Below are 15,913 nucleotides of genomic sequence, written 5' to 3' on the forward strand. Positions count from 1 at the left end.
ATCATTTTTTCAGTATGAAACTTTTTCTGCTTGGCTTAATACATGTAATCGACGTATAAAATGAAAATGGTTCATTTTACATATAGGAGGTCCTCAATTTATGCTGGAGTTCCGTTCCTACGGCGTGACATAAGTCAATTTTCGCCGTAAGTTGGAACTCCAGCGAAAATGTAACCAAAGCCATTCCGCACATCACAATATCAATCAGTTCTTCGGAAAAGTCATGAATACCAATGACTTTCATGCATGTATGAGTCATTTTACAAGAAGATAACAGAATATGTTGCCCTGTTTTTACAGCTTGAGCGTTTTATTATATCTAATTTCACTTCCACGGAGATGGTTTTCCTTTTCGTTGAAGCACTGTCATCAGAAGAGTCTGACTTAAACTTGGGAGCCATAATGAAGGGCAACAAGTTACAGAATGTAGCACAATCCAAGGTGGCATACAACCAGAGAATGTAAATAAAGCCATCTTATAGTGCCACGTGATGACATATTTGTCCGCTCCACTCGCCAATCCTTATCCTCATTGACCTATGATCTGGAGAGGTGAAGAACTCCACTGGACTAAATGTTGATAGAAATGGTTGATAATGGAGTTAATAATGAGATATAGATAATGTTTATTGGGATTTTTTAGTTTCTGAAACTTTTGGATAATTAAAGATGACCCAGGAACGTTTTTGTTGAACCCAACAGGAAGGTTAAGAAACTAAAATGAACCGAACACGAACATAAATTAAACTCTTAGCAGTCAGGAGGCCTGCGTTCTGTCTCAACATGAAAACAAAGTTCCCCCCATCCCACCTAATCACGAGATATGATTGGAAATGCCGGGATGTCCTTTACAGAGCACATCAAGATTTAATAGGGTAGCTCAAATGAGTCAAAAGATATCAATCAAAAACAAATGTCCAGTAAAGAGGACTTAAATGAATGGAAGAATCATTTTTAGGGGGGTATTTTCTAGTTTCTACCTTCTAGTTGTTCCTTAAAAACAACAATTTCAGAAGTTTAATTTCTAAGAGGCAAGTAGAAACTAAATGTTCCTCTCCCGTGACACACAGGATCAGCACTTTAAAAAATGGATGGATGGATAACAATTAAAACACAGTGCACAAAAACTCTCATTTACTGAGCTACAACTATGATGACAAGTAATCTTACTGTCCAGTGGTCGTAGTGGTTTCCAAATTAAAATCCTGACCAGCCAAATGAAGTTTTATTTCTCAATGCACAGCCATAAATTGGCTTTGAAATTGTTAAGCTGAACAAACTGAAAGAGAAGTCATTTACCTGGATTGTGTGAGGTGATGACGTCAGCCAGCTGCTGCTCAGGGACCGACTCCTGCTTGCTGCTGTCTTCCTCCTGCAGTTTATCCACCATGGCGATTACACAGTTGAGACATTTGGCCACGTTAGCCCAAACCCTGTCCTGAAGGAACCGAAGAAAAACAATCAGCAGTCAGATCAGCTTCACTGATTACATCTGTGTTGTCCTCACACTGTCCCAGCTTGAGATTGCGTGATGAAAGGAAACCAAAAAACAAAGCATAAAGGTGTTTCTTTGCACAGTCAGAACTGGCTTTATGTTCAAAAGGTCAAAAGGAAATTGCTGTATGGATATTCTGAGATTACCCTCCAAGCATTTCCATTGTTTTCAGCTTTCTCTTTCTTGTCCTGAGCTCCAAGTGCTCACTGATGAATAGATGCTTTTTTCCCCTCTCTGTGTGTGACTGCTTAAGAGACGGTGTGTGTATTTTAGTCTTTCCTGCTTCAAAAATATGCTTTGAACATGTCTTGGCTTAGATTCAAAGACACCAAATAATTACCTTGTGCAGTCAGTTTGCCATGTTGGAATATTTAATAAACTTTGAGTAAAATACACACAAAAAAAGAGTTTAAAAAAAAAAAAAAAATTTATTTGGTATGTGATCTAATTTTGTGAGTAACTGAAATTATTTGCCATAACAATGGCATATCTGTAATGCAGTAATAGCTTATTTCTACTTAATAATGTTTGATCCACTTAGGAGCAGCTGTACAAATCTCAGTTTAATTCCTACTTTAACCTTGAGATGCATAAGTGGGTTAAAAGTGACGCGGTGAGGTTGTTTCCTTGCAATATCTTTGTAATGAAAAGTTTTTATCATTTCATATTCCAGAAAAAAACATGTTCTTGATATAATTCCATTGAAATTTTTAAGTTACCTTTTATATTTTTAAAGAAATTGTAATATCTGTATTAATACCCCAAGCTCTTTGTCACTGTTAATATCATACGGAGGTGATAAAGCACACAAATTTGGAGGAAAAGAGTGGAAAAATGTCGACAAAATGGACGTTGACATTCTTCTATTGATGTTCTGTGTAATATTCTTCTTTTCCAATCCTAGGAAAAATGTTCAAAATCTGTTATAAAGTGAAAAATAAACACATTTCAAACATGAAATCATTCTTGTGTGGACAAAAATATAATACAAACAATGATACAAATGATTATTCTGAACCAAAACGACATAAAAACACATTGATTCTTATGTGGGTCATTTTTGACACATTTATGGAAGAGTGCAGGGTCCAATCACTCATGCATCTAAGGGTTAAAAATAAACCTTAAGAAGTCACAGTTTTGAAATCTTCTGTACGACTTAGAAAAGCAGCCACACTTACCCATTCCTCCTCGTCATACTCTTTATGGTGCGGTATGGAGTCTTGGTGCTTCGGCTGCAAAAGCCCACCTTCTCCCCCAGTCATGGTTTGTGATCCCTCCACATTGTTACACACCACTGTGCTCTCGGTGACGGATGCGGCTGGACTGTGGCCTGGGAGTCCCTGGACCGGACTCTGATTCTGGTCACCGCCCTGGCCTTGGTGTTTCCCCGGCACTGGGGTCTGCTTCTGGTTCTTGGAGACGAACCCCGGCTGGGCTGCATGCAACGCTAGCAGTGCACTCTTGACCAATTCATCCTTAAGTGTGTGAACAAATTGTTCTGTCTGTAGCAAAAGGAGAGATTGGAAAGGAGACAGATCCTGAAAGCTTCTGGGGGACAGGGCATCAAATAAAAATCTAAGGGCTGAAAAGACAAAAAGAGACTGAGCAAGTGAATGAGACAGAGAGAGACTGTCACATCGGCTAGGGGGAGGAAGATAAAGGTGGAAATGAACTAACAATTTACGGTGGAAGGAAAAAGAAACAAGGAATACGAACACTCTCCTTCACCATAAAGGAGCCGCTCTCCATTACTGCAGCATAGCCGGTGTGCAAAAAAAAAAAAAAACAGCGACAAACAACAAACAATTCAATTACTCCTCCTCCAGCCTGCTTCTCCGAGGAGCACACCTCCTTTGATCTGAAATTCAGCAGCTACTGTAAGTTGATGATGATCCCAGTACCAAAGAGCCTCCACTCTCTGCCGGCACGGTGTAAGAAATGATAAGGGCTCTAAAGAGTAATTGAGTTAGCATGGCAATAAGCAATTCTATTACCAGAGAAAATGCAGTCTAACAAAACACATAAGCCAGGTCATCCATGAAAAGAAAACCACAAGGTCATTATATACATATATTTGCCACACAAACAACTTTTTTTCCTGCTCCTACCTCCCTGACGTGGGCTGAGTAGTGAACTTACTGAGACTGCCTTGTCAGCAAAGAAGTAGATAACTGTGAAGAGGAGCCCAAGGCCGTGCCAGTAAGAGAAAAGCTTTGTGTCGATGTTATAGTTAAGTGATTCAGTACGGTTTTTGTTGTTGGTTTGTGACCTCTTTGAAATGAAACAATGTCAACTTGTGACCCTTTTATAACTGTATGTGTAAATGACCTTTTGTTTGTTTTGACAAAGAAGTCATTTTCACTTTTCTGACTGTCATTTGTGTGATAATCCATTCTTCAACCAACTATTCAATTACCACTAACCCTAACCCTGACCCAGGTGATTAACCACCACCACAAAGCAAAAAGAAGGATGTGAACCGATGCTCCAGTGTTAAAGCAGCCAGCCCAACCAGGTGAGCTACAACACACTACAACAGCAGAGTGACTCACATAACCAATCTCCTCACTACCATAGCCAGCAAAGAAAGCACAAAATCCACAGCCTGACCTCGGACCTGTCACCGGCAGGACTCAAATCAGAGACTCCAGCTTGGAAGCACCCAACCCAACCAACTGAGCTACACCCAATCACAACAGGACAACAGTCTGGCCCGGCAATAGATTCACATCCACCATCACAAACCAAAAAAAGAAGACACACAACAGCTTGTTCCCAGCGGGATTCGAACCGGGGCCTCCAGGTGGAAGACAACCACGCCAACCAGGTCTAACTTCATTAAAAACCTCCACACAAACACTCACACACCACTCTTCAGCTCAGTAGGCCAGCGCTGCTTAATTTAACCCAAAGACATGACCCCAACCGTAACCCTGTTTAACACATTTATTCCTCCATCTATGACTTTAACCAAGGTCCTCCTGCTCTGATCTTCCACTTTCCACTTTGACATCGCCACATTTCACTTATGATCTGTCCGCACATGGAAATGTTCTGTGAGATTTAACTGAGGTGTGGAAATTACAGTTCACTTTGTTGATCAAATTATTTCATTCAGTTCCAGTGAGAGACTCACAGTAATTCAGTCACCACCCATCACTGCACTGAACGCAGCATTAACACAACGCTGTTTATGAGCTTAACAACTTGCTTTTCACAAAATCAGGATCACTTTTGTGGCTTTTCATTAAGCTTAAATGGTAACTTGAGAAAACTTTCAGCGAGGGGCAATTCACGCCTACAAGCTCCTGACCCAGTGAGACATAATGATGATTCAGCATAGTCAGTTCTGTAGCGGCTGGAGAATAAACGGGCGAGAGGACTCAATAGCACGACTCAAAGATAGGATTAAGGTCAAAAACAGTCTTGCATGAAGGGATCGGTATGCAGGGAGGATCAAGGGACAGAATCTGACAAGGCGGAGACGAAGGCGAGGTCCAGAAAAACAAACAGGCAGAGATCAAAAATATCAAACGTAACGAAAAAAGGCTGGAGCGCTATACACTGGGTACAAAGACGAACTGGCACCAAGAGATGGAAACACAAGCGCAGGGTTTGTTCTCCTCCATTCTCAAAAAAAAGAAACTGGTCCACACTAGCGCTGTTTTGCAGAAATAACCTCATCCATATGAAAACGCAAAAACACCACTGAACTGCTGTCAACACCTTTGCCAGCCGACAGGTGGCAAATTAGCCCCAACCAGAAAACCATAATGGCAAATCAGAAGCCTGAAAAAGATGATTATTACTTCTTGAAGGGTTCTAAACATGGTGCGTTGAGAAGAGGGTGAATCATACAATACAGTTCAAAAGTTTGGGGTCACCCAGACAATTTCCTGTTTTCCATGAAAACTCACACTTTTATTCATGTGCTAACATAATACACAAGGGTTTTCTAATCATCAATCAGCCTTTCAACACCATTAGCTAACACAATGTAGCATTAAAACACAGGAGTGATGGTTGCTGGAAATGTTCCTCTGTACCCCTATGTAGATATTCCATTAAAAATCAGCCGTTTCCAGCTAGAATAGTCATTTACCACATTAACAATGTCTAGACTATAATTCTGATTCATTTAATGTTATCTTCATTAAAAAAACTGCTTTTCTTTCAAAAATAAGGACATTTCTAAGTGACAAACTTTTGAATGGTAGCGTATGTTGTGAATCTGCACAATATAAATAAAATTTAACTGAATTAAATTGATATCAGTTTAGACATGAGTTTAGAAAATCCATCCATCCACTCATTTACTATATAGGCTCAGTCACAGGGGGCCTGGAGCCTAACCTGGCTATAACAGGGTAAAAGCAGGAGTAATATACAAAATAAAACACAAAATGATTAAAAAAAAAAAAAAAAAAAAATGGCATGGAACATTAAAATAAATGGCATATGAAGCCGAATGGAAGATCACGAGATCTGGTTTAAAGATTTACTGAACATCAACACTACTATCTTCAACACTATAGATTGTGAACTATCCTCTGTCCTGAATTGCTGCTCGGCTCTACGCTTTAAACCGATTCCTTCATATTAAACGAATCGTTTGCTTCTATTACTTTGACTGCTTTTTACAAATCTGACTCATTACATCTTGAAAAATAAAACTGCGGTCTTAAAGAGTCTATCTTAAACAGCGTTCTTCTGTTTCAGTCATTAATAAAGAAAAACACACATTTACTGATCCATCTGGTTTAACTTTTCCACTCTCTATTTAAAAAATGTAAAGGCTGCTATCCAGAGTGAATGGGCCGTTTGATTAATGTTTGAGCAGGGAAAGGAAACTACACTTAAAACACCATTGTATTTAATTCATATCCATTTTAATTGCCTTGCATGGATCCAAATGAAATCCATTACTGTAAGTAAATGATGTGAGAGTTAGAATCTATGGATAAGACAACTTGTGTAATTGTCTGAGAACAAGCCTCTCTGCTGGAACGCTATTCTGTGCACTCAATCATATTCAGTGAAGTAAACATCATTTTAAAGATGAAAATGTCCAAATGACTAAAAAAATGTGTCATGTGCTGGATTCAGTAATCAAAACATTTAGCAGGAGATGGAGATTCTAAATGTAAATTCATATTCAAATTGAACTCTGCTTATCTGACATCAGTGTTAATTTGCAATCTATGAGTTCATGTATTATTCACTTCCTGAGATGAGCGAACAAAGCCACATACTGGATTTATAACAATCTGGGTCATATTTGCACGTCATTCGACTATGCCGGCTACTTCTTATGACAGTGAAATTATTCTCTTATAAAAGCAGTCCAGGCGTTTTTGGGGTTTTTTTGCAGATAAAAGTGAAGTGACTACATTCCAAATCAAGCAGATCAATCAACCGAGAAATCACTGAAACACATTCCTATAAAGAAAAAAGACTTTAACTGAGCTTGTACCCATTAAGATTAGAATCTATAGCAAGGGTAATGATACACTGTACTGCAAGATCCATACAGATAATGTGAGCAACAGCTTCATTTTCTCACCAAGGCTAAGCCAAAGCAGTTTTGCTCCTCCACATGCAAAACTATGCCTCGGTGTAACTCTTCCACACCAACCTGTTTTAAAAGACCAAAACCGCTCAAAATCCCTTGGGGAAAATCGTGTTGCTTGTCTTGCTGATGTGATCTACACTGAGCAGGAGTGCTGAAAAATGCTCCTGTGCACCTAAGCTATGAAAGAATAAGTTACATTTGATCTGAAAAAGTAGAAAACTGCAGGAATCTATTCACCCCGAATGGTTTCAAATGGTTTTACCCTGAAGGATGAGCACATTTTGGCTGTGTCAAAAATAGATTTTTCTCAGTTTATGCAACTTCACTTGAGAGGTTGAGGGAGACTGAATGGATAAAGCTGGTCGGAGTCCAACAACACGAGGCTGTGAGGGCACTTTTACTCACTATTGTATTCATGACCGTTACACACAGTATAATTTAACACAATCATGCAGAGACAATCAGACCCACAGCTCGTCCAGGTAACTATTACATTGTGGACATACACTACCGTTCAAAAGTTTGGGGCCTTTCATTGTCTAATCAAACAATTTCATGTTTTCCATGAAAACTCACACTTTTATTCATGTGCTAACATAACTGCACAAGGGTTTTCTAATCATCAATTAGCCTTTCAGCACCATTAGCTAACACAATGTAGCATTAGAACACAGGAGTGATGGTTGCTGGAAATGTTCCTCTGTACCTCTATGTAGATATTCCATTGAAAATTAGCCATTTCCAGCTAGAATAGTCATTTACCACATTAACAATGTCTAGACTGGATTTCTGATTAATTAGGGTCCAAGCACCAAAGATGTGTAGGACCCTCTTGAAACCCATGGGTTTCTTCTTTTTATTTTCTCTCCAGCTTTTTGAATTGCAATTTTGAATACCTAAAAATACTCGAAAACGGGTGAAAATTTGCACACACATTAGAAGCAGTGAAAAATTTTATATTTTATGGAACTTGTATAGGTATGAGCCAAAATGGCTCAATAGCACCACCTGGAAAATTTCAAACTGGCTCTACGACCAGGAAGTGTCACCTACAGCTATGAAATTTGGTAGACAGATGTAACTCATCACGACGCACAAAAATGTAACTGACAACCACATCTAAAACACAAGAAGAAGTCGGCCATTTTGAATTTTGTGACATATTTTGGAACATTTTGGACCAATTTTTGCACATTTTCAAAGGCTATAAACTCAAACAAGGTAACCTCAACAGAGCTGAAATTTGGCCAGGATGTACACCAGGCATGGATAATCATAAAAATGTTCTGCATAAGTCTGAGGGCGTGGAAATGGGGGCTGATGGAATTTCGACAGTTTGCCATGTCATAGGAAATGCTGTGTAACTGGCCTGTACATGTTCCGGTCTGCCTCAAACTTTAAATGTGTGATCACACTGATAGCACACATAGGCCGATATACATTCACAGTGATTCACACCTGGTGGGTGGGTCACCATGAAACAGGAAGTGCTGTTTAACTAACCTGTACATGCTCCAATCTGCCACAAACTGCTTGCAGCTTTAATTTAATGTTATCTTCATTGAAAAAGTAATGACATTTCTAAGTGACCCCGAACTTTTGAACGGTATTGCTTAACTTGTCCAAGGACACAGCTGGAGGAAGGACCGCTGCGTTGTAATTGCCTTTTCACTCTGATTATCATCAGAGTGACATTATTATTATCATCATCAACAGATTCATTATCATATGTAGAGAAGCAACAGCACATATGCCATGTCCAAAGCTAATCAGAATGTGCACAGCAAGTATTGAAGTGAAATACTGAATTAGGCCTGGAGACAGGTGGTCTGAACTGAGAAGGAAAGAGTCAAAGGCTGAGCTTTGGGGAAAAAAGAAAAAAAAAAGAAATTTATAAATCCCGATTTTCTCTGGAGGTGTCTCTTCTTTCCCAGATTCTCTAAAGGTGTGACTCACTCCTGTTATTGAAGAAACTTAACACTCACTGCAGAGACGCTTTCACAAATCCATCCAAATATATTTATATGTCAGTTGGACGGATAGCGAATATCGGTCTGTCTGTATGTTGGGGGTATTTTTTTTTTTTTTTTTTTTAACAAATCAAAGGCCTAAACCCAGAGGGTGTTGGATGTTGTTAGGCAACCAGTAACACTTAATTTCACTATCAGCTAATCTGCAAATGAATTTTCTTATATTTGAGGAAAAAAATATTGCAAAATATTATGATGGCTCTGACAGCTACTAAGACTAAAGAAAACACACACAAAACACAGGCAAATGAAGAAAACCTCACCTTCATCAACAATTTCTCACACATGCAGCATTTACAAAAATTCAAAGAATTCTGAAAAGATGGGAACGTGTTGCAAATACTGGAAATACTGAGAACATGCACAGGGGGAACATGCAAACTCCATGCAGAAAGATCCTAGGCCCAGGCCAGGATGCAAACCGGGGATGTGACGGTGCTAACCACCAAGCCACTGTGCAGCCTTGCTCAGTACTATGGTACACAAAATTTTTTATTCCACTTATATTCAATCAATCTTTTCATCTACCCTTCACCTAAAAAGAAAATAGGAGAAATGTCAAACTATCCTTATAGAGGTTTTAGAGCTATGAGCACCTAATACCAGAACAAATGTACACTTTGGCCACCTGTCGCACCTCTCTTTCTGTTATTTACAACCAGAAAGGCTGTTTGGACTGGAACCATGAAAGAATAATCCAGCTTCAACCATCAATCTCTACTAGCAACGCAAAACTCATCGAACGTTCCTAGTTAGCATCAGCTCAAGTTATGTTATCTTAACTTCATTCCTCTCGGCTCATGTTTGGTCAGCTGTTGGACCCGTAAATGGGCCGACGCCACTTGTGGACGGACTGGAGTGGACTGATGTGTGGAAACAGACACAAAGAGTGGAGCAAAACAGACATGAGTGGAGAAAGAGAAGCAGAGGACCATCTTAAAACAACAGTAGAGACTCACACTGAACTGAAATGAAACAATGCACATAAATCAGAATATTGAAAAAATAAAAAAAAAACTTTTTCCAATGTACACTACAAAAGTTGGGGGTTACTTAAGCCACGATTCCACAAGTACCTACTCTGCGCGGTGCGGCTCGCCACTGTTGTATTTGACGCGGCTCATCTCGGTTTAGTTGTTTTTCCATTTAGCCTCATCGTGGGTGGAGTCGTCATAGCACGGCGAGCCGAAAGTCCCTAACGTCATTTGTATGCGACACAAACGCAACATAACGGAGGCGATGGTACACCGCTGGGTCTGTGGCTTTCTCTCAGATTCAAAGTAATAGAAAAGTCGGAGAAAGCTGAGAGCGGTGAGTCGAAACACTCAGGAGACACTCAGGAGAGTTTGGGAGGCGATACAGCAGTATCAAGTCGAAGACAAGAGGATATGAACGAGACGACATATGAGGTAAGCTAATGCTAGTTCGCTAGCTATCGTGTATCAGTCCTGTGAACGACCCTGTAATGGCTGCAGTTTGTCGCTATTAGGTATTAAAATATGTATGCTGTGTATGTGTTTCAGATGCTCTCTGATGAGACTTCATGGGATTTACCTGAAGCAGCAGCACATGAGCCTGCAGTGGCACAAGGTGTAGAGGAGGAGGGCAGAGATGTACAGGATGCACTGATGCAGTACGTGTCATGCAAAAGTTATTCTTCTTGTTATACTTCTGTTTGTCTGTCCCCGGACCGCTATTGTTTTCTTTAATGCAATTCGGCCCATAAACTTTTGTACCTTTTGCAGATGTGTTTGTTATTGTTTTATTTGTGAAGGTTAGCAAGATTACATGACAAATTAAACACCAAAACATTAAAACAGCTGTTTTAAGAATATTCCAGTTAGATAAATCAGTATTGCTTTGGTGTAATTCAGTCAACGGAATTATGAACCATAAAGGAGTTTGTGTTAAAACATGTTAAATCCCATTAAACACAAATGCATTATTAGGGAATACAGAATTGTTTGGTTCAGACTGTTGACTCTTTTCCTACCAGTGTCTTAACAGACAAAATGAAAAGTTATGATGCAATCACATAAGTCACAAAATAGTTTATTAGTCAGCAGCAAAATCAAAACTATTTACAATGTGCAAAGTACAAACTGTGGTGGGCCTCTCCTACAGTGGAGGGCTAAAAGTAAAACTATATACAACTAAATCTCAAGTCTCTGGGAGGTGGACTCGCTGGCTGCCCACTACCTGCACCAGCTGCCCCAGTACACCCAGGAACGACTGGTTGAAGGCAGCATTCTGGGCCATCTCCTCCCACTGCAAGGCCGCTTCATTCTCTCTTGCCTCGCTGAGGAGCAACCAAATGTTCTCATCATGCTGGGCACGGTTCCACTCCTCCTCAGCCTGCATCTCCACAAGTACGCTTGGAAGGTCCAATTTTCTGTTGCCCCTTTTCCTCTTGCCTAGACCAAAGACAGAAAAGTGATCAGAATCAGCTCTAATGGCCAAGTAAGTACACTACATACAAGGAATTTGGTTTCGGCTGTTGGTGTCACACTAGGAATATGGAAGAGAATAATAAAAAATAAAACTATAGAAAGGAACAGGGAGGAAAAAGAAATAGTAGCAAAATTAAATAAAACAATATATACAGAGATTTACAGCTAGACTGGAATAAACACATTAGCAAAACGATAATTGCTATAAACACAGTAGTGCAAAAGCAGAGAATGCTGTTCATGGTGAAAAAAATACTGTACATGTCCACAGGAATACTGACTATTGTACAGGTGTGTAGGAATGGCTCAGCTGTTTATTAGAGTGATGGCAGTGGGGAAGAAACTGTTTTTGTGTCTGGAGGTTTCTGTGTACAGGGATCTGTAGCGCCTGCCAGAGGGGAGGGGGGAGACAGTTTAATGTCCAAGGTGAGTGGGGTCTCTGATGATGTTTTCTGCAGTCCATACTATAGGCTGTAGTCTGTTTCTGTCCTGCTGTGTGGCTGATCCAGAGGTACACAGGACAGATTGGATGACTGCAGTGTAGAACTGGATCAACAGCTCCTGTGGTAGGTCATGTCTCCTCAGCTGTCATAGGAAATACATCCTCTGCTGAGCCTTTTTCAGGATGAAGTGGATGTTTGTCTCCCACTGCAGGTCCTGAGAGATTTTAGTCCCCAGGAGCTTGAAGGACTCCACAGCTATGATGTGATGTGTTTAGCCACCCGTCCATTGATTTTCAATCATGATCATGTCTTTGATACTTTAATAAACTTCTGGCACTCTTTACTTTAACCGAAGCACAAACAGTACCTCCTCCACCACAACTAAAAACAACATGGTGTGAACTTCATTTCATCCTGTGCACATTTTGGAGTTGCTAAGAACAGCTGTGTTTTCTTATTTCTATGTATATTTTCATCCAGTCATTCAGTTTCACAGCTACCTAGTGACTATAAGAAGAATGGTTGCAATACTACATTGCACGAGAAAGTAAATTAATTAGAGTGACTTGCTTGTTAAGTCAATGGAAAAAAAATGCAGCTGCATGTGTTCTGTTTATGTGTCCCTGTAGCTACATGTAGCTTTCATCAGGCGTTCCTGAGCTGGCTGCTGCACAGTTTGCATTTACACCTGCCTGAATTCTTGGTTATTGGTCTCGCTGTTCTGATCATGCTTGCAGGCATTTACACCTGTAGTAATAATAATAATGTGAAAATCAACCATGCTCTCTGTTTACCGTGTCTTACCAGTGATAAGACGTTGCTGTTACGTGCTGGAGGTTGCTGTTGACAGGGTCGGTGTCCGAGTTGGTCCTGGTGTCGAAGCTGGTGCTGGAGAGGAGCCGCTGCTGGTAGTGGAGAGGAGGCAGGGGAGCTGGGGGCTCCGCGACGGAGGTGGAGTAGGCTTTGTACGTGGAAAGGATTCTTGAACAGAAATAAACACTCACCCTAAGCACACGAAAAACACGACATTGTAACTTGTGAAAAAAAATAAACCTAGCTTAGTTCGTCATGCTGACTGGTGTATTAACTTCTGAGAGCTAAACGTCAGAAACAGCAGCACGAAATACAAGCACGGAGCTAACGCTGATGGCTTACTAGCTAGCGCCGATGGCTAACTAGCTAGCGCTGATGGCTAACTAGCTAGCTTATCGTCTGCTACAGGAGACAACAACGTTACTTTCTAAATATACTTGTTTGCTTAAAAGAACCTCGCCACCAATGGGATAGATGATGTAAAAGTTTCCTGAAGTCACAAAACACTCACCGTCCTCGAACGTCTCCAATAATGCAGCAGCTGAGTCTCCCTCTTGTTGCTCGCCGGTGCAGTGCCAGTAAATAGCTTCTATTAAACCTCTTCCAACACCTCCTGGTTGACCCACGCCGGCCGCTGTGGTCCTTGGTGGACCGATAGTTACTTTTGAGCTTTTTCAGCTTCTCCCTACACTGCTTCTGTCCTCTTTATATACAGTCTACTGTATACGTGGGTGGCCATCCGCTCTGAGACCTCCTGATAAACTTTCTCCGTCCAGCTCCCTCTGTATTCTTTGGTCCGCCACCAAAGACAGAAAAGTCTCGACCTCTTCATTCACCCACGGTACAGGTCTGGCTGTCATATTAAAATTATGAAGAACAGAGAGTTCCGTGAACAGCAATGCACACCGTCGCTGTTTAGTTTTTTTTAAATGCCGGTTTTGTTTTCGTGCTGGAGTCGCTCTCGTGTGTCGTCACTCCCTGGTCCAATCAGTGGCCTGCACTCCTGTCCAATCAGTGGCCTGGACTATGTAGACGTCACATCTCGGCTCACTTCATCTCGCTTGGAACCTCAGCCAAGAAGGTACGGAAAATCGTGCCTGAGACCGTGCACTAATCCATATGGAAACGCTCGCAAACAAAGACAAGCAGAGCCACACCGCGCCGAGTAGGTGCTTGTGGAATCGCGGCTTTAGAAATGTCTTTTTTCTATGAAGATAACATTAAATTAATCAGAAATACAGTCTAGACACTGTTAATGTGGTAAATGACTATTCTAGGTGGAAACGGCTGATTTTTAATGGAATATCTCCATAGGGATACAGAGGAACATTTCCAGCAACCATCACTCCTGTGTTCTAATGCTACATTGTGTTAGCTAATGGTGCTGAAAGGCTAACTGATGATTAGAAAACCCTTGTGCAATTATGTTAGCACATGAATAAAAGTGGGAGTTTTCATGGAAACACGAAATTGCCTGAGTGACCCTAAATTTTTGAACGGTAGTCTACATCATTATTTTTTGGATATATTTGGACATTCTGTAGACGGTAGTGTCTCGGTGTGGGAAGTCACTTTTGATCTATTTACAAGCACACAGAACAGTCTCAAAGGGAGAAACTCACATGCACTAACAGACAGTAATGTGCATGTACAGAAACAAAAACATACTGGAGCTCGATAAACAACATACAGAAGCAGTGTGACTTCATTGTCTCTTCCACTGCACCAGTAGCAGATAGCTGTTTCCTGCTATATTACTGTTACATTATCTTGCATATTGCACCTTAAAGCCTTTTGCAGAAAAACTGCATTGCTATGTGCACAAGTTTCTACATGTGTGAATAAGTGAGCACAAGTCTGTGTATATATGCAAACACACTTATAGCCCTGTGTGTATTTGTATGTAAATCACATGCTGCTTTTCATGATGGGTGACTTTGGGATTTGAAGAGAATGATGTGACTTGATCATTGCCTTGCAAACACACACACAGACACACTTTCACACTTCCATCACCCTCAACCTCACACATGTACACACACACAAACACAGCTTGAGATCTTAATCAGAGAGCAGCCCTGCTAGTGCTGACCAGGCCAGTGGTTTACTTGGCCAGTGAGTGTGTGTCTAATCAAGGATGAGAGCAAGTGGTGACAGAGCGAATGTACCAATTAAGCAGGCTGATTGGGCTCTATTCCACTGTGGCAGAAACAATCTCTCCCACAACAGATTGCAATCTGACAGCACCAGATGTAATTCATTAATTATACTGATAAAAACGCCTCAACTCCATAAACCCCCATGCTGCTATTCACTTTTGTTAGTTTGGCGTTTTTATGATGAGTTATGGATTTTTCCTGAGGTTGTCTGTTTAGTGTGTGCGTGTGTGTGTGTGTGCAACTGTGTCAGAACAACTGCTGGATTTAAAGTTTGTTTGGAGAATTTCTAAATTTCGCAGCTTTTGTTTGCAATGAGCAAACCAGCAGACAGATGTTATCAGGGCTGGTACCAAGTCACTGTTGTCAGGAAATCCTGTGAGAGTATTTAAAATGACTGCAGTCAGTTTATGCCAATATGGCCACCAATATAGTCCTCAAATTCCACCAGTAAAACTAATGGTTATAAGCTGGGAAACGCTTCATAAATAATTTAATTTGGGTTTAAATGAACTCATCCCTGCAGTCAAACTGAAGCTAAAAGGGCTCTCCTGTCTGAGGGATCACCAGATACGTTTGATCCATGCTTCGTGTACTGTCGCAGCTTGAGGATAAAAGAAGTGAAGAGACAGCTGAGATGGAAATGAAGGTAGATGAAAGGTGTCGTGCTGCCTCACCTTGTCAGAGAGGTTCTTGAGTGCATCCCTCAGTCCAGGAGAAGAGTGCTCATGGGCAGCCTGGAGGAGCTGGTCCGCTAAGCTTGTGATGAGGGGCTGGAGGAGGCTCATCGTGCTGAGGACCTCCTGGGCTTTGGCTGTGTGCTCTGGGGAGTAGTAGATACACTGGTAGGCAGTGCTGAAGCTGTAGTGGAGGAAAGAACACATCAATTCAGCTATGACAGACCGGGCGGCAGTTGCACAGCAAGTGACTGGGAACAATACATCAGTTTGG

The 15,913-nt window shown here is 40.9% G+C and overlaps 1 protein-coding gene and 1 long non-coding RNA gene across 9 annotated transcripts in view; both read right to left on the minus strand.

Moving 5' to 3' along the window:
- Positions 1–15,913, minus strand: part of inpp4b (inositol polyphosphate-4-phosphatase type II B) — a 207,977-nt gene that overhangs the window by 21,139 nt on the left and 170,925 nt on the right. For all 8 annotated transcript variants that reach the window (XM_055010158.1, XM_055010157.1, XM_055010159.1 and 5 more), the window contains 3 exons: positions 15,640–15,823; positions 2,677–3,000; positions 1,300–1,438 (listed from right to left, as the gene is read on the minus strand). In XM_055010158.1, coding sequence (XP_054866133.1) covers positions 1,300–1,438; positions 2,677–3,000; positions 15,640–15,823 — 647 coding nt within the window. The remainder of the gene's footprint in view (positions 1–1,299; positions 1,439–2,676; positions 3,001–15,639; positions 15,824–15,913) is intronic.
- On the minus strand, positions 11,137–15,631 carry LOC129348780 (uncharacterized). The gene is made up of 2 exons (XR_008601474.1): positions 12,798–15,631; positions 11,137–11,514 (listed from the first exon to the last, which is right to left on the minus strand). It is a non-coding gene; the product is annotated as an uncharacterized LOC129348780 (long non-coding RNA).

This window comes from Amphiprion ocellaris, chromosome 4 (assembly GCF_022539595.1).
Source record: "Amphiprion ocellaris isolate individual 3 ecotype Okinawa chromosome 4, ASM2253959v1, whole genome shotgun sequence".
In the NCBI taxonomy this organism is placed as follows: domain Eukaryota; kingdom Metazoa; phylum Chordata; class Actinopteri; family Pomacentridae; genus Amphiprion; species Amphiprion ocellaris.